Here is a 25,530-nt window from a genome sequence, read left to right as displayed (position 1 = left end):
ATGTTCCCCATTTTCAACTGTTTGTATTATGTTTTGAAATTTGCTTTGGCAATTGTGTGTGAATGTAATGCAATCTCTGTAAAGAGCCTTGGATAAAGGCGCTATATAAATGCACCATTTACAGTGGCACTACCACTGATAATTTGTCTCTCATTATTCCTATATGCATCTTTAGGTCACATGGTGTCCTTTGGGAGAACGCCACCTATACTGCCGTGCATGTGATGCCTGTCTCCATGGAAGTGGATATGCGAGCCCTTTGTGTCACCAGAGCAGATGGACAGTGCACTCTCTCTCTCTGCTGTTATCATCTGTACTACTTGGACGGGTGTGTGACACGAGTGTGCCACGGGGCATGGGAACCACAGAGGAGTCATGTCATCCCTCGGCCCTCCCCTAGAATGGTCAGCATCTGCCTCAGAGCTGCTTCCCCCCAAGGGGAGATTGAGCTCGGTGCAAATCAAACCCTGGCCCTCGGGGGAGAAGTCAGGCTGTTGTGGCCACTGCTGCAGCCCCAGCCTGCTGTCTGATTCAGGGGACAATGGGAGGTGCGGTAACGATGTCTGCTGAGCCACAATGTGTGTGTGTGTGTGTGTGTGTGTGTGTGTGTGTGTGTGTGTGTTGTGGTGTTGTGTGTTGTGTTGTGTTGTGTGTGCGTGTGTGTGTGTGTGTGTGTGTACACACTGCAAACGGGTACATAGCCAAACAGTGCCCTGCATATGTGCATATAATTTGGTTGGGGTCCAGGCTCGTTTATATTCCACACATGTACATGTGTGATATATTATGGGTATGCGTGTCTGTTAGGCTGGTATAGTGCCGTTTGCAATTCATAATCTCTCTTTAAAGAAATCACATTACCATTGTAACCACTACATCCAGATGACGGTATACTTCTTGCAGACTGCATACAATGTTAACATTCTTCGTTATGCAGCATCTAAGGACAAGCATGATTTCTTACAACATAATTTGCACAATATATCGTTTACAAAAGATTTCCCCCCTTTTTATAGATGAATCTGTAGCGAACTCGTCTCTTCCCAGTCCCCAATATTCATTGAATATGCTTAATTTAGATGAAAATTAATTGTTTGGCTTCGCAGCAGCAGCAGATGCATAATAAGTCGTTGGGGGACACATGGAGGCATGACACATAGTAATTTAATTCTAACGATGGTGGAGCACAGAGCTGCCTGCCTTCAGTCCTATACCTTTACCCCAACCCCCACCCCTCTGTTCTGCGACCCCCCCGGCCCACACTCTCTCCTCCTGGAGCTTCTGTGGCAGATGGGAGATGAAAGGGGGAGTGTAGAGGGATGAGGGAACGAAAACAGGTGGGGGTGGACAGAGAAGAAAAGAAAGGGCACTTGGGTGAACTGCAGGAGAGAACTTGCATACACTTGGAGGACAGATCGATGGATATATCTCTTCTGACCAGATGTCAGCTAACTGTATAGCAGAAGTGTCTGGAAAGCAATGGAACATGGATGTCTGGGACTGGAATGAAACATTATAGAAACGCAGGAGAATGAGTAAAAGTAATGGGTTATAAAGATGTTTCAGTATCAATCATACTTGAGAGAAACTCTAGCAGGAGTCAGTGTCACTAGTCTTATCAACAACATATTCAATTAACTTGATTAAAGCTAAGGATCCACAAGGATGCACTTTATTTCAACATAAATGGCTCCACTGCAGTATATTTGCTGAATAATGCAGTAAAACGTGGAAAGATATATAAAAAAAAAAAAAAAAAAGCAAGGAATTAAGTTATTAAATTCACTAAAATATATGGAAAGTGCAAGTAATGTCTGTCTTTCAGTTGTATACAAACATAGAGGAAGGACACAAAAGTGTGCACTCGCAATTTGTTTACTTAGTTGATACTCAGTGAATCTTGGGACTAATATATCTTTTATGGAGACACTTTTCCACTCAGGCTTAAGAGCATCATAAAATAGAAAGGTAAGAGACAAGCTCAAAGTGTGAATACAGCTGGCTATTCAGTGGCCCAGCCCCCTAACCAGACATGCTGCCCCCTGCCTTCCAGCTATGGATTGGACAAACCCCCACCAGACCGCAAAACTTCTGTAGCATACCCCCATCCCTTGGTACCAGCCTCAGCAGCTGTTTAACCCGCCTGCTGAGACACAAGGGCTGGAAGACAATACCATTCTAGTTAATTATGGTGAGTGCACTACCCCCATCCTACCCATATATTTAGAAGGGAGATGGTAACTTAGTCTTTGGTTAATTTGGTAATTTACATAGTTATCGTTTTTTTTTGTCTGAAAATCTACATCTGAAATAGGATAAATTAGCTGATATTATTTTTAATATTAAAGGCAGGCAAAAACTGGCATATTACAGTGGACATTAACTGATTGAGAGATGAGCTTCTGCATGTAAATACAAAATATACTGCACTGCTCTAAGGACAATTATTTGTACTTTTAAAAAGTACAGAACAATCATTAAACCAAAGTTCATAGAATTCATAGAATACTGGCTACATAAAAAATAAAGGAAAAATAAGAGCTATACATATAAATTAAAACAAGATTGAGTTTTGAAAATATACCCACCTTGCATGGTAATTGTTCCAATTACAGATTGTTTAATGACGAAAGCATATTCATTGTTACATTGAGTATACACTCAAAATCCTTTAGGCCTCTAGCCTGCTTGTCAAGTACTCTCTTGTGACAAAGAAGACAGGCTATCAGTTTGATGACAGACAGGAAGGTCAGACTTTATGTAATGAAACAACTGGTCCATAGGACCAGTTGTGTCTGTAGTGTTTTTTACTGTAGTTTGTAGTTTGTTCTCGGAGTAACATACAGTAGCTGTCACTCCATCAGAATCCATGGTGTTGACTCTTTGGTAAATATTCTTTTTTGTTACTACCACGCTCTGACTTCTCTGGTGCGATATCCTCTTAGATTAACATTTATAAAGGCAATGGGTGGCACACAGTGGCAAGAGTGAGTTTTCTCATTTCTTATTTTATCTTTATGTTTGCTTGACTCTTTGGTGCCTTTGTGCTTTGTCAAATGTATGGCATTACTGTTGATCCCTTTTTAGTGACAATACTGCCCTCTCCTGGCTCATGCTCATTGATCAGTGTTCAAGTGGGCAGTTGATGCCAGTCCCTTTGCTGAATATACAGTAGCTGAATATACCTATACTTGTATCTTCAGTCCAAGCTTAAACAAGAAGTAGACCATCCAACAAAAAATGTCCAGCTAGAAAACAGATGCTCTACCATTGCTAATATTGAAAATATCTGAACTATATAAGTTCAAGCTGTCTGTGATGGGCTGACAGGCGGCCGGCACATTATGCCCAAATATGGAGTTGCATGAGCTCGACATCAGCTCATATAGCATTGTTGCAAATCGCTGCTGTTATGCCAATATTTCTGCTGTTACTTTGTGTTATCAGACCATAGCTCAATCAGCAAGAGAGAAAGGAGGTGAGGGTGGGGAGTGAGAGAGAGAGCAGGTGGGAGGTTGTGTGACATGAGACCAGAGCTTGATCAGTGAGAGACAGAGAGGGTTAGGGAGAGTGGGAGGGTGAAGGAGTTTCTATTTCATCCTGAACGTGCTGCTCAATGCATCACTTCACACAATAACCCTGACAATACCAGGTAAACTGATAAAGGTGGCACGAAGCACCATACATATAGGTACCAGTGTTATAGCCCCAGGGTAAATTTGGATGTTTGCATTTACCTGTACTTCTCTTTAATCTGCAGTTGACAAATATTACTAGTGTTTTAGTGAATCCGATTAATGGAAAGACTATCTTCTCAGAAGAAGGCAGATGATTCTGACTGACAGTGGAGAGACAATGTTGATGTCATCTAGTTTGAAGTTTGTCTGGAAGATGAGGAGATAGAACAAGGTCCACAGCTGGTACATGTCTTATCAAAGATAATCACAAATGGTCAATTCAATTCTTGAATGTTGTTTAGCGGACAACATTCAAGGAAACACTGCTAAACAGTTAGGACAACAACCTGACCGTCAACTCCAAAAGACTTCAGGAAGTCCTGGAGCAAGAGTGATACAGCAAAACAGGCAGAACCACTTTGTGCATGTCAAGTCATATTCTGATTAAATGCTTTGAGTCATGTAAACGAGGATTACTTTTATCCATGTAAACAGTTAAGTTGGAATCTCTGATTGGAATGATTTCTTTCAGAGTGAATAAATATTGTCCATGTAAACGCAACCACTGTTGCTCAGTGTGGCATGTTGTATGCCACCTGCTACTGTGAGGAATGGAAAGCTCTGCAGTGGGTTGTCAAGAGTCTTGACACGGTAGCACATTATATAAGCAACTACCAGACACAGAGGACTTATATTCAACACCTGCTGACAACAGAAAGACCCCACTCACTATGCATACGCCTGCTGATTGAGGGGATTCTTTAAATCTAATAAATGTTTACATCATGCCCAAATAAATCAACTGTGTTATGGTTACAGCAAACTGGCTGTAGTCTAAATTTGTGTTAATTAAAAGCAATAATGAAAAATGGCCATTGAAATGAAGCCTTTGTATGTAAACCAACCTGTATCAACCAGTACGTTTGATGTTTGATTCCTGCTATGCATTTTGTTGTAACCCTTTACTGTTGAGGCTTTATTTAAATAATTTGCTTGTAAATTTGGAGGGGGTGAATGTTACCAATTATGCACTGGATGAATGTTACAAATTAAGGCAGTTAAACTCATTCCATTTTTGCTGAAAGAGCTTTAGCGACATCCAATTGATTTCTGAACAGGTCATATTCTTGATTTGTAGATCTCATTACTCCATAGTTAACTTTAGTCTCAGCCCAGTTCAACAGGACTAGCTTGTATAGTACTGTACAGACGGACACAAAGTGTTTGTGTAGTCATCGGTTTTAGATCATTTGTTCATGTTATCGATTTTGTTTAAAGCTGGACATTGGTAGGCCAAGCAATACATCTACCTAGTTTGTTGAAAAACATGGAGTTAATTCTATAGTTTTTAGGTTTGCCAATATGGTCATGCTGTTCGTGCATTAAAAAAAATGCTTGTAATACTTGAATGACATTCTAAGAAATAATTCCATATATTTTTTAATTAACTGGCTCAGCTCTCGCTCAGTGTTTATACATATTGATAATTTTGGCATCACAAATGAAAAGGGTTCCCAATTTCAGTAGGTATTGAAAAAAAACATGAGCAGGTCATATTAATAGGCAATTACTTTGTTTAATTTCCCACTTTGACCATCATTCTAAGAGTGTGTCACTATGATCGAGGTGTCAAAATACAACCACATGAAAACTGTACATTACAATGACTATAAAAAAAGGTAGACTCATCCTGGGACTCGATCCAGGGGCACTTACGAGTCATGTACTTGAAGGACTGAAAAAAAGAAATCAATATCATAACGTGACAAAAGTGATGCTGCCATTTCAGTCCTGCACAATATCCTATTAAGCTGGCCGTCCATTGAGTTTGTCATGAAATAATGCGATGGCCCCGCCAGTGAAGTCTCTGAGCACCTGCACCGTCTCGCGCTGGAGCTGCAACGACTCACGTACAAACTCTTGCTGAGTCTCAGCCAACTGCTGCACTGACTCGGACAGAAGTTCGAGTGAGCGTGACACTGTCTCTAGTAGCATGTTGGTTGCATGCTGCTCCTCAAGGCTTAGCGATGCATTCTGCAGCATACTGTGCCTCTGACTATGTGAAGTGTGAACTGACGAAGGAAGCGTAGCAGAGAAGGACGATGGAGTGGGAAAGGGTGTCGAGTTTCCAGCGATGTGTCGAGGGACACCATTATTTCCTTGGTGATCCCCTGCAAGTTTTGCTATCTGAGTGGAGGGCAACATGATTTGTTCATCATCCGAGTCCAAAAATGGTGTTTCGGTATCTTGAATCAAAGGAGAAGACCAGATTAACATGCGACAATCGACATATGAAAAGGTTAAAAGGCGCTGTAAGTGATTTATTATCATAATGTATTAAAATAAAAGCTTTTGGTTAAAAAGTTTAAGCTCTATATTCTGTAATATTTGTTCAAGTGTTTGTTCGTAACATAATATACAGTATGTTTGGCGATAGCGTAGCATTACAGTACAATGCAAAATTAATCCTATAACAACTGACATTTAATTAGAGGACTGCTGTCCAGATCTGGATCCTGCGATGGATCTATACAGAAGGAACAGTATTCCCATATTGCAGGTATTACCTGTTAAAATCCCATTACATTATTTTAAACAATTTGACCAAATTTGTAATAAGTTCTTATGGAATGGTAAACGTCCTAGAATGAGACTGCAGAAATTGCAGAGACCGGTGGACAGGGGAGGGCTTGGTGTCCCCAACCCTCTCCTGTACCACTATGCATTCACTATGAGACTATGGTACAATGGTCCCTCCCACCAGAAAGGGCCCCACCGTGGTTCAGTCTTGAGGAAGCGCTTTGTTCACCTCTTAAACCCATTAATTCTCTGTCAACCAAACTGGATATAGTGAGTAGATCACATCCTGTTGTTTCACATATTGATTGGGTATGGAAGAAAGTAGCTCGAATGTTTAAGTTTGATCCCTATCTCCATTGGTCAGCCGGAATTTGGCTTAATCCCAAATTACGCATAGATAAGGAGCCCATTTATTGGGAATCTTGGCATCATAAGGGTATTTTAACTTTGGGGGATTTATACCAGGACTCCATCTTAAAATCATTCGAGGACCTGAGAAAGGAATTTGGTCTACCGCGTAATCATTTGTGGCGGTACTTCCAGTTAAGAGACCTTCTGAGGAAAACATTTGGATCGATATCTTCACCCCCCACCAAAATTGTCACTGTAGAAACGATTCTAAAAATATTTGGGTTGGGTCACGAGGCCTCTATATATTATGTCATGTTACTGGAAGTCTCTGACCCAAATATGTTAGCGGCTAAGATACCATGGGAAAGGGATCTGGAAATGACCATCACGGAGGGAGACTGGGCCAAAATTCTTAAGAACTGTAGAAAAATGTCAAGGAAATTGCGTACAAGACTGATCCAATTCAAAATCATTAATAGGATATACTGGACTCCATCGAGACTGCATAGGGTGGGTCTTACGGAAAACTCAGAGTGCTGGAGGTGTCAAGATAAGGATGGAACTTTAGTACATATGCTCTGGTCCTGCCCGCAGGCTCAGGCCTACTGGCAGGCCATACATGAGAAAATTAGGGAAATAACAGGAGTTACGATTTCATTCACCTCTAGTTTGTTTATACTGGGAGACCCTAAGATTCTGAAAAAACATTGCCCCCCCTTTAGCAGAATGGATACAAACTGTCTTAATGGCAGGAAGGAGGCTGCTGATCAAGGACTGGAAAGCTTCATCTCTTCCAGCATTGTCTCATTGGGTCAATGCAGTAGGCCAACTATCCTCATATGAGAGACTGTCGTATAGGCTACATGATAGGATGGACTTTTATGAACTGAAATGGGGTCACTAACATCTTCATATTGCGGGACTCTGAAGCGTTCTAAGCTTGTGGGCGAGACATACCTACTGGTATACAATTTTAGTAACGTGTTGGTTTAGCTGTGGTACTCCAATTGCCTCTGTGTGCTTGAACCGGGTATTATTGTTTAATTTCTTGTTGTTGTATTTGTTTTTATTTTTGCATGTACTGTGTTTGGATTTGTATGTTTTGTGTTTGAAAATTTGAAAAAGTGAATAAAAATACTAATCATAAAAAAAAAGAAGGAACAGTATTCCATTTAAAAATGCAGTTGCTGAACTTCGATGGGTGTCACATGGCCAGCGAGGCTTGTCTTTTCTATTTAGCGCACACGTTAATTAGCACATTGCCTGTGTGCATGTGAGAAGGTGACAATGAATTACAATTTCTTTAAAGAGCCCCTAGATGCTTTATCTTTTAATCTTTATTTATGCAGGGTAGGTTTGCCACACACACACACACACACACACACACACACACACACACACACACACACACACACACACACACACACACACACACACACACACACACACACACACACACACACACACACACACACACACACACACACACACGGGCCATGTACTGTAGTGGATATAGATTGTATATTTCTCACCATCCACTGTGGATTTTTCTGCCCACACTACTGGGGTTGAAACTATATTTATACACTTGGGACTATATTTATACCTGTTAATATACTGTTAGTGACATTGCTACACTTCTATCCACACTCGTTACTAGCTTTCACCATGCTTATTCCCAGGCAGGAGTTCTGTACTGTAGTATAACCAGTAAGACTCCCTAATCGGGAGATAAGCGACCGTAGGTCTCGCTAGAAGAGGGCCATGTGAGAAATGAGGGGTGGGGTCTCCGCGTTGCCTTGGCGGACGAATAGGTACCGGCCCCGGCTCTCCCGGACGCTCCTAGGCCGAGTTAGGGCATTTTATGTGAGCTGCAGTGGAGGGGGTCCTCCACTGGGGGCGCCACCACTTTTGCATCCGTTCTGGAGTAGCAGGAGTGGGTGGTCCCCGGGAACTCCCCGTGAGCAGCCCTGTGGGGGTGGTCATTTGGTCATTTTTGCACATTTGGTATTTCTTTTACACCTGGGGGTCCCCCAGGGACCTGGGGGTCCCTGGAACTCCGGGGGTCCTTGGAGGTTGTAGTTTGGCAGGTAAGGAGTGTGTGTGCAAAATCTGGCATGGATCGGGGCAACGGTTGCAGAGATATGAGCAGGGCAAAAGTGTGACGTCTGACGGACTGACTGACGGACGCACGGACACCTGGTGGAGCTTTCTGTAGTAAGTGCGACCTACGGTCGCAACTAAATCTCCTGATTTCTGGTACTCTTTCCCTATTACCCCTGCATTACTTCCTGTTTAAGTGTCACTCATTCACTTCCCCCACCCAGATTTTTCCTGCTTGTCAAGGGACTGTCCTGGTAAACTTGAGGCCACCGTGTTAACAGTCAAGAGCTTTTTAACACTTGAAATTTATTATTTTGAAGGAAATAAACAGTAATAGCAATGGATTGTTATCAAGTTGGAAATAACCATATGACAAGCTATGTTTAAGATTTAAACTCACCTTCAGTAACAGGTGCTTCATATTGGGCATCCAAGGAAAGCTGTGAGGAATCCCCTGTAATATTAAAACACATGACAACAAAAGAGAGAATCAATGATAAATACATAAAAGTTATGTTCACAAATACTATCTGTAAGGTCCATAAAATGTTGTCATGTAACTTGAAAACTCACGAGATGAGCCACTATAGTTGGGAATGGACTGATCTTCTTTGGCACCGGGCATATCCATGGAATGGGGAGGAGGTGGTGGCATAGTAGACATGTCCATCCCATTGGGGGAACTCGCCAATCCCATCATGTCATCTTCAAAGTCATCAATATCCTCAGGCCCATCATCATCATCTTCCAGTGCTCCAAATCCACTGCTTATGCGATCTCCCCTCTTCTCCATCTCCAGAATCTGGTGTACTATTCTCTCTACCTGAGTGAGGTCTCGGGTAAGGCGAGAGAGGTGCACCTTATTATTGGGTGGAGCTCCTCTCAGCATGGCAGACACTTTCCGCTTGGTGTCACACTTTAGGTCTGACCACTTCTTGATCACATCAATGACTTCGCGCTGGCACTCTCCAATCTCATTTACACGTGCGGTAATTTCTGCCCATGTGCGCTTCTTTACATCTGTTTGCACACCACGATTGAATTTGCCTTTGAGGAAGAGAGAAATGAAACATTTTATAGCACTAGGAATGATACAACACACTAAAACAACACTAAAATGAAATTCTACTCTTATTTTCTCCTAAATTAGTCATAGTGCCAATTCCACTATGCAGTCCCTGTCACTGCTAGCCCCTTCTTGTTGATCAGACAGCCACATCTGCTCGGATACACATCACCGGCCACTTATTTTCACCCAACATTGATGGGGTTTCGCCAGAAGGGTGTACCATGTGCAGAGGAAAAGGCTATCTCTCCCAGTTCTTGTCCCTGCAAGTTCAGTGACAGAACACCATTCTCTGCTGGCTTCTCACCTGCCAGAAGCAGTGTAGGATTTGAACCCCAGTCTCCAATGTGGGGTAGGCTGACCAGACGTCCCAGTTTTTGTCACGGTTTTCGCCAGAATTACAATAATAATATAGTCGTTTCAGCGGTTGCATAGATGTTTATCATGTTCTATTCATGTAAACATGCTCACCTAACCAATCAGAAAACATTAATAACAAATGCATATTGTGTGTCAGAATTCAAGCTCAGGCTGGCTGATGTTTGTCAATCACTCATTCTTTATGCAACGCCTATGGTGCGTGTACATGTGCACGTGCATGGACGTGAATTAATGGCTGTGCACATGCACGACGAACATGTGCATTGATTCAAGGGTCCCGGTTTGAGGGGCTGAATATATGGTCACCCTACCATTGGGGGGGGGGGGGGGGGGGGGGGGATGTTAATCCTGCGCCACCGGGACACTCAACCCATATTTTCATTGGCTCAAGTTATTGCCTTAAGGTGGTGAGCAAGCTGTTCATGATACATTGAGTTTGACTTGAAGTGAATGCACACTCCATTTAGATTTTAGTGATCCCTCTGAGCTAAAATGTTCCCCTTCTACTTTGCAAGTTCAAGCACAGGACAGAACCCATGATAGCAACTTCATTTCCATAACTTCCTGGATGCATCCATTACATCAAACACAATGCCTCCAAATATTTACACATGCAATATGTCTGCAGCCATTCTGTGTGGCATAAGCCAAGAAATTCAACATACCTACAATTAGCTTGCGATGTTTTCTCACTTCATCCAACAGTATGTGGATTTCGCTAAAACTGAAGCGGGCTTTTCTTTTCCTGATGTGATTGGTACTGTCTGTAAAGTCTAATGGTGAAGACGACATCCTCAACAAGGACGGTGTGCCCACTCACAAGTGCTCCGCTTTAGTGTCCACTTCTTAGGCTACCAAAGACCTTTAAGGCAGAAAAGCTGTATTAGTAATTTCAAGTTTATTTTCACATCAGGTAGAGGTAGGTGAAATGTTGTTAAGGTTTCAGATGAGTTGCACTTTGACTGCAAATTAAAAGAAAAATACAAATAGGATTCCACGTAAACAGTATTGTGGAAAATATCTAACAAAATGTTTACAGATGTAGGCAATCTACAGTCAGATATAGGTCTACAGTACACATTGTTTAAAGTATCATACATCACATCTAAATCTATTATTCTACAACATAGTGTATCCTTTCTCCTGAACGGTCAATGTACTTGTGTAGGCGCAAATTGCAACACTAGATTTTTTTAATAATCGGATGAATCTAGGGTTGCAATACCTCCCATAGGCAGCCAATGCATCAAAACGTTATTTTGCTATCTGATTGTATTAAACGACGTCAAACTCACCAATATTGCGGCTCTATGGAAAGCTTGGAATTTACTCTTGCTATCTGCAAAGTGTTTGTTTCTGAAAAATCCACCGTATAATTGTTATGATTTATTTTCTGTCAAGAAATCCGAGCAGACATGGTTTATTTTCTAAGTGTTGAACTTCGGAAGCGCTTGTCTTCTATAACGCCATGTCCCGCTGCCTCCTGCATAATGTGACATTTAGAACCAGGTGGTCACAGGACCGTTGAGGGATTTTCCACGAGCGCTTCCAAACTCCAGGACTTAGAAAAAACTATCACCTGAACCAAATTTCTTGGATAGAAAGTAACTCATAACATGTCTACTGTGGATTTTTCTGAAAACAAACACTTTGCAGATAGAAATAGTACATTCCAAGCTTCCCATAGAGCCACAATATTGGTGAGTTTGAAGTCGTTTAATACAATCAGATAGCAAAAAACTGTTTTGATGCATTGGTTGCCTATGGGAGGTATTGCAACCCTAGATTCATCCGATTATTTAAAAAATCTAGTGTTGCAATTTGCGGCTAGTACTTGTGAGTGGTGCAGAATAGTGCATGATGAAAAAGCAGAAGAGAACAAATTAAACATGCCTGAGCTTTAACAGAGCTTTGCAAATAAAGGAACTATAATTTGAATTCAAAGTAACTCAAATCTCCAGCACTTCATTCCCAGTAAAGGCCAATTAAGCATCCACTTTTCATTACCCACACGTGACCTTCTATACAGTCGATGACTGGAAACTTTCAATGGAAAACACTGGGGTTTCTTCACTTATAGAAACTGGGTGAATAAAGTCCATGCTAAATAGTGTATATTGGGATACACTTTAATGTAGCTAAAACTAGCCGGGTTTGCTAGCTAGCTCAACATTAATTTTGTCAAACAAAGACATTTGCTTGCAAATGTGTATAATTCCTCCCAATTCTGTACGGTCTACTGTGGGCGAGTTGCCCAATGCTGAACAAACCAGTTCCAGTCCGCATACAGTGAACGTATTTACAAAATGGTAATAAATAACAATGCGGGCTCAGGCTCTGCAAGTAGCAAGCTAAGCTTTGCTAATGCTAACCTAACGTACACACGCTCAGACTCTGGTTAGTCGCGAAATATTTACCGTTGATTCATATATTGTATTGTTATTTTACCTGCCATAAAAACATTATTTATACTTCCAAAGTGTAAAAAAGTATTTTGATTAACGTCATTTACCGCCACATTAGTGGGAAGTATCGGCCATTCGGAACCAGTGGGATCCAGCTGCAGATGGTTGCTTTCTTTTCTTTCTACATCCATGCGGCGAGGCGAGAGGACCAATCACAAGTCGATCCTCTGAGCCTCAGATAAACGGGGATCAAATCACTTCGCAGATTGCTAATCCGGTCTAGAGCCAGCCTACTGTACTATATCCGATAATTTGGACACACAAACATATTCATGCATAGTTTCCGTATCCGCTCCAGACCCTTGACCACACCGGATCAGAGCAGTACACAGAAACCAGGCTTTCCCTTGGTGCTGCTGAAACTAATGGCGCTAAAAGCCTGGAGTACCGCCCCCTATAGGGGCCCCCCACCAGTACTAAGTCACATTCCTAAAACAATAATTTGATTACAATAAATGTACCCCCATTGATTCCTGAGGCATTTGGGTCCCCATCCAGAATAAATGGGGGTAAATTTACTTTAATCAAAGTCTCCATGGTGTGAGTAACCAGCAAGACACCTAAGGGCGAAAAGCGCCATCTGTCTTGGCCCAATCTGAGTTCCCAGAGGTTATGGTTTCTGTCGTCTGACATCATACATACAATCCCTTTTATGCCCATATATGGAGATCCATTTTATCCTCATATATGGAGATCCCTGCTCTGAGTTTCTGACATCACTGTGATGTCACCTGTGATGTCACAGTGATGTGTCAGCTTTTATGCCCATATATGGAGATCCCTGCTCCGAGGATCTGACATCACTGTGATGTCACCTGTGATATCACAGTGACGTGTCAAGGGAACCACAGACAGCATCAGGCGTTATAGACAGATACGATACAGGGAACATTGGTCATGTACTCTTGCTAAATAGATAGGTGATTGCTTCTACTCTACTCACTATTGATGGTTGATACTGACAGTAAGTAGTAAGCCTAGCTACTATGAAAATGTTAGGGCCTCTTATGTTTGTACTGAGTGGTACATGACTTAGGCTACATAAATATGAAAACAGACAAAAATATGTATTTGGTAACTTTTATTCCAAATATAACAACCATCTGTTAAAGACATTGCAATAACAGTTCATTGACAGTGGCATAATAAACATCTGTTACATGTTCTTTATTAATGGCAATATTCTCTAGTATTGGCTACATGCAGCATATGGCATCCTTTCTATACATAATTTTTAATATTGTGCTGGCATTATTTGGTGTGTAGGTAGGCATCTTGAATTGGTACATGATGCAACAGTGAAATTATCATTAGTAAGTTCAAAGGGGAATTGACATTAGATGGCACAATATCTAGTTACTTACACACACACACACGCACGCACGCACGCACGCACGCACGCACGCGCACACACACACACACACCCCTTGAGCTGTCAAAGTAAACTTGCAACATAAGATTTAACTAGTAGCATGTCGAGAATATATACATATATATATTTCACTATTTAATGTTTTGACACATACCTACCTACTGTATGCATTATGTTTCATTCATGTACAGTTGTGCATAAATCAGTGCCACACCGTTAGTGCTTTTCAGGTATAAAAGAAAATATGGAGTTTATGCGGAAGTGATGCACTGGTGACATTGAATTAAACAATAAAGTATAGGGTATAAGGCAAGTGAAACATAATGTATGACCGCAACCTCCACTCGATTTTTCCTTTTAACCATTTAAACTGGTGATATTTCTGTTTAAAATTGAGGCTTCCCCCACCCATATCCACATCTAGAATTCAATGGCACTCCCAGAACTATATACAGTACAGAAGTCATCAATAAGCAAATAAATGTTCCATTGCGTGTGCAGGTTTGACATTTGGGACAGTGAAACATCCAATACACGTATTCTGCAATATGTTCACATTCACAAAAAACCTGCATACACAAGGGATTGGTTGATAAACACGGTGGGATATTAGTAGGCAGGGTCAAAAATCCATTGTGTAGACAAAGTGTTTTTTAAACAAGCAGAGGAGTCACTTCTTGTGTTCAAGAGTACATGGTCAACTGAAGCCACTGCAAAAACAATACAGAAACAAATGTAGTAAAGCTATAAATGTAGGTGCAAACTGTTCCTATCTATCATGATTCATGAATAACAGTTCTTTAAAATGTTTTGACTCCAGAGACACAAATCTACAATATCCCATAAGATAACTTATTGGTTTACCTCTTGAACATTGACCTTGATAGTCCCATTGTTGTCCTTATCCAAGGTTTTGAAAGCACCTGAATCAGAAAAGGGGTTAAGACTTGCTCCTCGATAGATTAGATGCAACACAAAAGAAAGTGAAATTCAACTAATTTCAGCTTTGACACTTACGGCACATAGCGTCCAGCCTTACAAGGCATCCAATGTAGTTGTCAAAATCCATGTTCCCATTTTCATCACTGTATCTGCGAATAATCATCTGGAACAACTGGTCATTGAGAGGGAAACCTAAAGAAGGGAATGAACAGACATCAGTAATTATCATACCACATTCACCAACAGAAACTTAACAGTACCTGTGTTGCCCTTTATGTGGCATAATATAACACAAAACGGCACTGAAGTTACATTCTAACAGGCAAGTTCATCACCATCTCAGGTGATAGTAAAATGGTTATTAGTTTGTACTAGACAGATTATTTTTGACAGACCCAGGGGGGCAGGCTCTAATACTCAGTGTGGTAATTCACCCTTTGTCAAGTTCCGCCCGTTGTCCCGCTCCTCTTCACACCCATTGGTTGCTGTGTCTTGGTGGGACATTTGGTGGGACACTCCATCCACTACCATTGTAATTCAGTTGCTTCGTATTGTTATTCTGTGTATTCAATTCTCATTTGAAACTTGGTTTCAGTGAAATGGAGCTGCTCAGTGGCAGTATAGTGACTCAGCATGTTTTTAAATGTTTTTATTTCTCCAAAAGTTATGTTTTAGCAAATTCAACATAAAAAAGGCGGAACCAGGGCGGGACAAGGCAGATAGAGCCTGCTGGTTGGTCAGTCAGGGACCAACCAGAAAGCTAACAAAGGGTGAATTGACTTTCCATTGTTTAACCATATGATCCCTAGCATCCCTGTTCTGGGCATGTCATGATAGGCAAATATGGCGAATGTAGAGCAGCTAGTTTGAGGGAGGGCGATCTCTTTTGGCATCCCAGTCCCGGAGACGCGTCCCAGCGGTGGGGACAGAGTGCTGTCAGGTAGCACCTGGAGATGGGGATGCGATTCTTCCGTGGGGACGTGAGTCGTGTCCCCAAGGGAGAATCGCGTCCCCGTCCCCTCCCCACGGGACGGGATGGGAGGATCGAGCGCCGCCAGGTAGCACCTTAACCCTAACCTCAGTAAAACTAACGCTGGGGAAATGCGAACCTGCCGACGCTCCGTCCCCCCGCGGGTGAAATGCTAACCTGTCGACGATGGTGAAAGCTAACCTGGTGAGTGACTAACCTGCCAACACTGGTGAAAGTTAACCTGGTGAAATGCTAACCTGCGTCCCCTATGTGCAGGGAATGGGACACGAATAGAGATCGCCCTTGCTGTCTAGTTTGGGCAAGTACAGACCCCTGGGGACCTACATTATATAGGGTTTAAGGGGTTAAACATGTCATGCAAGCATGACATTTACAATCACTCACACAGCGAACATCCAGAAACGTGCCAGACCGGTATCACATTTCATTGTTCTGCCTTCAAGACAAACTCAACAGCATACAGTATGCATGCATCTACCCATTGTGCCACAGCAGTGTGCAAGCATTTCATATTTAGGACTTTTTCATACCTCTAAAATGACAAATTAAACCTTTATTAGAGGCGGAAATTGTGAAAATAGCCGATCTACAGGCCATGTAGACCGGCTATTTTCACAATAGAACCATGTTATACAAAATGTCATGCCTCAACTCTTAGTGCTCATCAGGGTGGGGGGGTCCCCAGTTAAAATATGATTATTTTGCGGGTCGCGGCCTGAAAAGGTTGAGAACCACTGAATTAATGTAAGAGATTCCCTCACACTTTCTCTGCATAGAATGAGCATAACATCACAGGTAACTGCACCAATAGAGAAGTCAAGTCAAGCAGGAAAGTCCTGTACTAGTTCTAGTTGGCATTGGCAAGATGAACACATTCACATTGAAACAGTCATTTTCATAAATGACTCAACCTCCTGTTTACCATTTCTGCCAACAGAAAGAATAGAGATTGGATCATATAATAACATGGATGTCAGCTGGCTGTATCCAGGGTACGTCTTGAGCTAGGCGTGCCTAGTCTTGTTGTCCATTCATGGTCCTTTATGAAGCTTATTCACTTAAAAATATTTGAAAACATTTCACCTGTTATAAAAAGGAAAAGAGAAATATTTCTTACCAGCAGCCCTGAAAGCATCGGGCAGCTCATCTGCACCAATGACCCCGGAGCCATCCGCGTCATAGGTCTTGTAAACTCCCTAATAGACAGAAAACAGTTTGTAACAGAACAGCAACATATTTTACAACCTACTAGTAGCAAACAATGGAAGAATAGTGTTCAAATTTGTCTCCCCCTTTTGCATTCCCTTCACTGTCTTCCGGTTGCTGTTTGCATGCAATTCAAAACGCTGGAGATGATGATCTACAAGGCAATCAAGGCCATGGCCCACCAGGGCATGGCACCACCTTAAATTCAGGACTTGAGTCGACCCTGCTACACCCCTTGCCACACATGATCAAATAACCCCAGAGGTATATCCACACCTTCCCTAAAACACCCTGGCCAATGCTCCAAGCATTATAATCCCCTCCCTCCTGGCTCCCAAGCTCTGTGTTGAATGACAGTCCCCACTCAGTCAGAACTGCAGACTCACTCCCCATTTTCTGTCACAATTTGAAAACGCAACTCTTCTGACTCTACTGTATCTCACCTCCTAGCACTCCTCATTCCTTGTATATCCCTTCTTGCCTCGCCTATTTGTTTTTGATAGATACTACTATGCAGTTGAATACTTGTTCATATATAACACCTATGGTTTGCTTGACCACAAATGCTAATACTGTTATAAAAGATATAGCATGTTCTTTAACTTCTTGTTAAGACAGATGCTAAGTTTCATACACTGTTATTTGTTGACTAGAGATCTGATCTTGCACTTGTAAGTTGCTCTGGATAAAAGTGTCTCCTAAATGTTAAACTGTAAATGAGAATATTGTTATATAGCTTCAAAACAATTAAATTGTAGTACCCATCCACTTTATCCTTTTGATTGATTGATTGGAAATTGTATTAGACAAAAATAGAGAACAGTACAAGTATAGTCAATACAATAAAAATGTAGTACAGTACAAGTACAGTTATACACCCTGCCTAAAAGGAACATCCCAAGTCCTTTTACAGTCTTTTTAAAGTTGGATGTCATTGGTAATCAATTCATGGTCATAACAAATAGCAAGCAAAGAAAACATTCAATATCATCGCATCGGGTTACACATTTCTGAATGGAGGTCTGGCCCCCCGTCGCGGTTATAAAAACACTTATATGTACAGGATAGGGGAAACAAGGGGGTGGGTGCTCACTTCTCGCCTGTCTATGGGAGAAGTGATAACTACCTCCACCTCTGGCCCCTGAAAGGTGAGTTTTCAGGGCAGTTTTGAAGGAGGCCAGCGAGCTACATGTTTTAAGGGAGGTAGTCAAGGAATTCCACACCTGGGTGGCAGTGTTGTAGAAGGAGAATTTACCCATATTTGTCTTATGGGTTTGTGTTATCAGATCGTTGTGTGTCTGTACTGATTGACTGGTGAGCTGAACAAGAAACTCAAAAACCTACGGAGGTCTTAAAGCGTAGAAGGGTGTGGCAATACCACGTCCCAAGGAAACCCGTTTCTAAGCCTTAAGGCAAAATGTGCCCACCTTAGATTCCAAAGCTATAATGACTTGCCGACTTATTCCGTCTAACTACAATCTTAGTTACAGGGGATAATTAACAACAGGAATGTTACTGTGCTCCACAAATAAGAGGTTTTCATTTTATCATGATGCAAAAGGAAAAACAAAACAGGCCAAAATTCTTACCTGCCATTTCTTAATATTGTTCCAGAGATGTTTAAATTCATGGAATCCAAGTTTGCCAGTACTGTCACTCTGAAATAACACTAAGGATTATAATATTGGCATTGGCATTATTCATCGTGTATACTATATTTACCTAAGGTGTGCTTGTGTCTTATTGATGATACAAGGAATTTAATGTTGGGAATGTCCACCTGTCATATGTAACGATTCCAGAATGAGTTCATAGTAACTATGCTTTTAACTAGAGCCAAGGAGATTAGCTGTCATAAGTAACCTTTCCATAAAGTACTATAGCAACTATGCTTTTAAACTACAGCCAAGGAGATTATTAGCCGTCATATAAAACTATTCCAGAAAGTATCATAGAAACTATGCTTTAACTAGAGCCAAGCGGATTAGCTATCATATTTAACTATTCTGAAATGTACCATACCAATGTACCATTTTAACTAGAGCCAACTGCTTTAGCTGCCATTGAGGTTTTCTTTTTCTTTTCTTTTCATTATTTCATGTAATTTCTAGTAGAATTTGTTTCTCGTCTATATTTGATTTACAACATGTATGAACCACCAGCTCAATGCCAATTGAGTCCCTCGACATTTCCTCTAATTTTGTCATCCCTTAATTCACAACGCAGACTGACATACCGGTATACGTATATATAGACTGTAGAGTGCGCACGCACACACACGTCACACATACAGAGTACACAGTACATACATGTCCAGTCCTGCCCTGGGAAAACTCATTATAGTGTGGTTAGGTGGTCAATACATTAACTGGTTTACTTTAACCACCAGTGCACTGCAAGTACCGGCATGTTGATTCAATCATCACCACTCTTAAGTCTATCGTCAGAACTGGCAGAAGGCAGGAAATAACGAGGCTTTCTTAACTTCTTTAGTCAAATGGATAACCAATCAAGAGTTAGTTTTCATTGAACATTTCTCTGAAATCTCTGAAAAACAACCACAACGAATTGTGCTTGTAAATGGTGTCTGTTTATACATGTTCTGTTCTTTAACATTGCAAAACTTTGTTGGGGGAAGTGCTATGAATGTAGCCTTGTAAACCAGTCTCTTCCTGCCTTAGGAGTCAGTTTACTAGGCTACTATGAATGTAGTTATTTTTCAGTGAACTGTCGCCTAGACTTAACTTAAGTTCTTGTAATGATAAAGGATACATCCATGACTGCTACCATACTCCGGCAAGACTCGATACTGAACCCATCTGTCTTCAGATCTGCATCTACAATTAAAAAACATTAACACAAAAATGTATTATTATAATACATTATTTAAAAAAATAAAATGATAATACTGCAATTGTCATTCGAAAAGAAACACAATCTCATATGTGACCATAAAGATGGACTAATGGGCAAACTACTAAGTAACCAACATGGAAACAGGACTTACGTCTGGAAATGATTTTATTCAGGATGTTCATCAGCTCAGTTGGGCTCACCTCCATGTCCTATACAACAAAGATTGTTTAAAACAACAAACCGAAGACCTACATGTTTATGACAAAATGTCAACTATATAATATGGCTGAGCTTATGTTAAGAATAATCATATAAAATGGTGGTGGTGGAGACATAGTTCACTCACTTCTCCAGCAAGCTGTTTGAAGACCTGGCGAAACTGTCTCTCCTCGTCACTCTCATTTTGCTCTGCATATGCAAGCGGTCTCCGTGGAGGAGGCTGCAGTACAGAGACATTGAGAAATACTTAGGGCTGTCACGATTCCAACATTTAAGTTGATTAATTGTCATACAAATAATTGTGATTAACGATTTAACTTTGTTTTTGGCAATGAACATTGGAATATAAGTATGAATAAAAAAAAATCTGTTTGCCTCTTAGGCTTCGTTATCAAAAAGTGTACAGGTCAGATATATGTAAAATTAAATATACAAAGAAATTAAGGACATTTTATACTTTCGAAGAAATTTAAAAAATCTACAAGATTACAATGAAGTGACACGCTGTGTCCACCTCACATAGCCCTCTTCTAGTGCGACCACCAGGCCAATTTTTGCAAAACAAATTGTTTGACACTGCTCCTACAGATTTTGCCCTAAAATCACGCAAAGCGGTACACACTACACAGTATTTCTAAAGGCATGTCATCAACACGGATCTGTCTATTTCCCATATTCCCTCCTGATTGGCTACGATTGCCTTCTAAAGTTTGTGTATGCGACCTGACGGTTGCTTATCTCCAGATTTGGGAGTCTTATTGCTACTGTACTGTAGTACTACAGAGATACTGTGACCATCCAGTGCTACTGTGCTGCAGCAGTACAGAGGTAAGGAGATGGAGCATGTTGCATTATAATGCAGAATAAAGTTAGAGAGCAGTTACTCACAGGATCAGAGGGCACAAACATGGCTGGATCGATGTTGCTGCCGGGAGAAAGTCAAGAGATAAACAGGTTAAGCCACAAGGAGAAGAACTTGGATTAGATAGGCATTTGTGCAGAGTCTCACCTGGCCACATCAATGATGCCACCGATTATTTTCCCAACCCAATTCATCTTTGTCAGCTGTGAATGCAAAGAACACAGATTAGCCATGCTATTTTCAATACACTTTAAGCATTTGTTATTTAGGCTTTATAACGTTAGTTGTTCAGTAATCTTGCTGCAAATGATCATGAACTTAATAGATATACGATACAGAAAACAAGTAGCAAAACACATCATCTCTGGATATGATGAGACTAAAATAATGAATGTAACTATTACAACCAAAATCGCGATATTGTCTGCTATGTCCAAATTACAATATTCCCACAAATGAAGTTAAATTGCACTTCACTTTTTTGTTAGGTTTAATCTAGCCAGTGGTTAGATTACTTATAGCTGAGTGATAGCATAGGAAGTTATTTTTCCTTTCTTTTTTGACAATGCCTATTATTATATAGCAGATAAATAAAGAATTGAGCCTTTCTGCCCAAGTCCAAAGATTTGCAATTAGTTTATCATTATTTAGTTGTACTTCTGAAAGCAGAATAATTTTATAGATTTAAAATGCACTTGAGATGCTTGATGATACTGTACCTCCAAGGGAAATTCTAGTAGCAACTACATAGAAGCTCAAGTCATCACAGCGGTCAAATAAATGCCTTAATTTAACTGATGTAACTTTAAAATGCATACTGGTAAAGAAAGTAAAAGGTAGGGAAATTAAAATAAAGTAATCCATTCCATTGTGCATTTAGATTAATTAAGCCTAAACCAACATAAATAAGCACAATCTGTGAAGGATGTGGCCCACGGTATGTGCCAACTGCCAAGACATAATAAGTTATAATATTGTAGCGTGTGCATTCTATTTCATTCTATCAGAGAGTAACCATAAGATTAAATGGGATGTTTGTTCTGTAGCCAACATGACACACCCATTAGGGCTTTTCTTTTTTTAAGCTAACGTTTACATTCCACAATAAAAGGACTCCAGTTTCCTGGAAAATCTAAAGCTAAAAACAGAACATTTACAATTCCAGTCTTTACATTTCAATCCAGTGTTATACTCAGCCATCTGTTTAAAGAAATTAGTCCAGCGTTATTTAATAATCTATCTTTCATAATTAATTCCAGACAAATCTACATTTTAGGGCCTACATTTTTATTCCAGTGTTACCAAGTAGACTTGAATCTTATATAAACTATCATCCCATTCCCAGTGTATACCTACCATCTTATATCAGTGTTTTACACATTAATTCCAGTGGGCCTACTGTGTATCACTAATCTAACAGCTAGAAACTTAACTTCAACATGGATATGTCGCATTATAGGCACATTATTGGGTAACAGTTGACCAAGCAAATCGCAAATGTTAACAAAATGACAGTTAATAGGATAGGACACAAAACGGGTAAATATCGGCGTGGTAGGTAGTACTAGTTAATAACTAGTAACTAGTTATAAAATACACTAAGTAAAGTAGAAGTCTTTTTATTTTTTCTTGTTCTCTTTTTTTCCTTGTCAAGAAGCTCGTACTGCAGATGAAGACAAACGGCGTACGTCAACATTAGCAAAGGGAAAGAAAACACAGCCTGATCAGTTCCAGCTAATACACTTGATAATCGCTTATTTATATAAATACCAACCTTTAGGCTGCTGATGAAAGTAACAAATAGGTAGCGCTGCTGCTACGCAATGTAAAGCAGAGGCCTGCTGCTGCTGCTGCTGCTGCTATGTAAAATTGTCAACACGCCCCACCACAGAGGACACACCTTCTTCAGGAGGGGTTTTGGGGGTGGATGCAAACTGATGTAAAAGTACATGCGCACCCTCCTGGCCCGGAGGGTGTAGTATCCATTTTATGGGTCCACTTGGTTTCATTACATTTCTACATACCACTCACACTGTATCAAAGCTTTTTTTTATTGCAAACATTTTTTTTAAAATATATATATATATATATATATATAATATATATATATATATATATATATATATATACACACACACACACGCACACACACACACACAGATACATTTCTTGTGTGTTGTGTTAATGTAGTTTTATACTTTAATTTCTCATTTTTACCCACATCATTCTACTGAAATTTTCAGTAGAATACATAAAATAATGGGTTTTTATTTTCAGTCTGAAAATAAAAACCCATTATTTTATGTATTCCAGATTAAAATGTCTCTTCTATAGCTGTAGTTTAAAATGAGCTTTCAAATGTACACAGTTTTGACACAATTTGGGGTTCAGAGTTGTGATTTACCCTACATAGCCTAATATGTATTTCTTTATTTCTTTATTTTAAATCACAGTTACAATGTCTATGTGTATAAAAATACACATTTCCTGCAAAGTGAATATTTGTATTATCGATCATTTCCAAACGTGCTGCAGTTTCACAAAAAAATGTTTATGCTAACAGATGTGTTAGCATACATGTACTCATTTTAGCCCAAAACTCTTTAAATTCGAAATCTGCTGTTATTTCCACAGCCAAAACATCTTTTTCACTGCACAAATTGTCTTTTTCAATCCAACCCACATTATCTATTTTAAATATACAATAAGAACAAATAAAACTAACGCTAATCTATTTTTTGCAAGTTTAAACTCAAATTCATTGAGTTATAATTCTGAAATAAATTTCCATTTGGGTCATAATTGTTTAATGCAAACCATCAAGGGTACATTCATTCAATTATACATTTTAAAACTGAACAAAAATGATTAGTTATAGTTTAATCAGTGAATGGATTACACGATGAAATTGAAAAATATTTAAGAACTTGTCAAAAATGTCAAAATATGCCTAAAGTTGAAGAATATTGTGAATATGTGAATATGATCCCATTTCCTCAGCCTTTTGTTTTGGTGGACAGACTTGACTCCCTCCACCATGCATACATTTTAGCAGCATCATATACTTTATACCATGATTTACAGCAGGGGTCTTCAACAGGGGGTCTGGGACCTCTTGGGGGTCCTCAGAGTTACTAGGGGGGCCACCAAATCTTTGTGTGATAGGATAATTCATAATAACTTAATTAATAATAACTTGAACCCTTTGGCCTAATATAGCATATCTACAAGCTCTCAACGCCTCGTTCTAGGTTTGTAGAGGTAAAAAAAAGAGCAGACCAAATACAGAGTGAAAGGCCAAATTTACTAAGCATCGATGATTTAAGTGGTTAAATGTCTGAAAAAACACATTAACATGAATACAACATAGACTGATGACAGTGCTGTCAAACAAGTCTATGAATCTATTGATGAAACTCTGCAACACAGTTTTATACAACATGTGGGGGTCCCTGCTTTATCTCCCGCTCAGCTGAGGGGTCCTTGGCCTGAAAACATTGAAGACCACTGATTTACAGATTAGAATACTGTATTGCTATATCCTGTACTGTATTATAGACACAAGATCTTACATGTGCCCAAAGGAACCAACACAGAGTGGAAAATATTGCGACCATCGATGGTCATAATGTTGACAGTGTTCAGCCCAGTTTTATCCGGTTCACCAGGCCAGTTCCTCATTAAGAGTAATGTTAATGTATAATTAAAGTGTTGATCCAATTGCATTTTATTCATTGTTATTGTCACTAAATAAAACAAATGATCACCTGCTGGCACTCAACATTACCCCCTCAATAACCAACTTTGGGCAACAACAAATCACCAGGCGATAAATGATGCATTTATGTATATGCAGTCCATATATATAAGGCCATCAAAAAACTGAAAAACCTAAATATGTATAAATATTATATATGTGTGTGTGTGTGTGTGTGTGTGTGTGTGTGTGTGTGTGTGTGTGAGTGTGTGTGTGTGCGTGCGTGCGTGCGTGCGTGCGTGCGTGCGTGCGTGCGTGCGTGTGTGTGTGCGCGCGCGTGTGTGCGTGCGTGCGTGTGTGTGGGCACGTGTGCACTACATATGAAAATTGCTAACTCATTTAGGACTCACCTTGGGATGTATACTGTACATTTATGAAGCCACACAGTATCACATGCTCTGTAGAAAGACATTAGAAACACATATCTTCCCTTCCAATTCCACTCCAGCTAAAACCACCTCAACCATGAAATAGAGGTATCCATGGTTACATCAGGAGCCATGTTCTGTGCTGCCTCTGTGCCTGATTCTCCTCTAAGTTCCACCTTTTCTCTCCTCCATCATTTGCTAGAGCAGCGGTTCTCACAACGTTTTCTCGTTAAATTGATACGTATTTGGCCACGGACCGCCATTTGAAAAGATTTTGTGCCAGAGACCCATAAAAAAGAAGATTTGTGTGAAATGTTTCAGAATTATTCAAAAT

General features: G+C 40.3%; 2 protein-coding genes across 2 annotated transcripts; both read right to left on the bottom strand.

Annotated features, from left to right (window-relative positions):
• Positions 1-5,257: 5,257 nt before the first annotated feature.
• Positions 5,258-12,734, bottom strand: LOC308304479 (uncharacterized protein). Its single transcript, XM_080749082.1, has 5 exons — positions 12,671-12,734; positions 10,824-11,020; positions 9,285-9,758; positions 9,112-9,165; positions 5,258-5,923 (listed from the first exon to the last, which is right to left on the bottom strand). The coding sequence occupies exons 2-5, from the start codon at positions 10,948-10,950 to the stop codon at positions 5,484-5,486; spliced, it is 1,095 nt and encodes a 364-aa protein (XP_080605208.1). The 5' UTR covers positions 10,951-11,020; positions 12,671-12,734; the 3' UTR covers positions 5,258-5,483.
• A 965-nt stretch (positions 12,735-13,699) lies between these two features.
• Positions 13,700-22,939, bottom strand: capns1a (calpain, small subunit 1 a). Its single transcript, XM_080748556.1, has 11 exons — positions 22,846-22,939; positions 21,219-21,274; positions 21,098-21,134; positions 20,337-20,429; positions 20,142-20,199; positions 19,907-19,971; positions 18,724-18,792; positions 17,046-17,124; positions 15,013-15,129; positions 14,860-14,918; positions 13,700-14,705 (listed from the first exon to the last, which is right to left on the bottom strand). The coding sequence occupies exons 2-11, from the start codon at positions 21,263-21,265 to the stop codon at positions 14,679-14,681; spliced, it is 651 nt and encodes a 216-aa protein (XP_080604682.1). The 5' UTR covers positions 21,266-21,274; positions 22,846-22,939; the 3' UTR covers positions 13,700-14,678.
• Positions 22,940-25,530: the final 2,591 nt, after the last annotated feature.

The sequence above is a fragment of the Nannobrachium achirus genome, assembly GCF_963921795.1.
Source record: "Nannobrachium achirus genome assembly, chromosome: 19".
NCBI classification, from domain to species: domain Eukaryota; kingdom Metazoa; phylum Chordata; class Actinopteri; order Myctophiformes; family Myctophidae; genus Nannobrachium; species Nannobrachium achirus.
The sequence above is the reverse complement of the archived record's forward strand: the minus strand, read 5'-3'. Positions and strand labels throughout refer to the sequence as shown.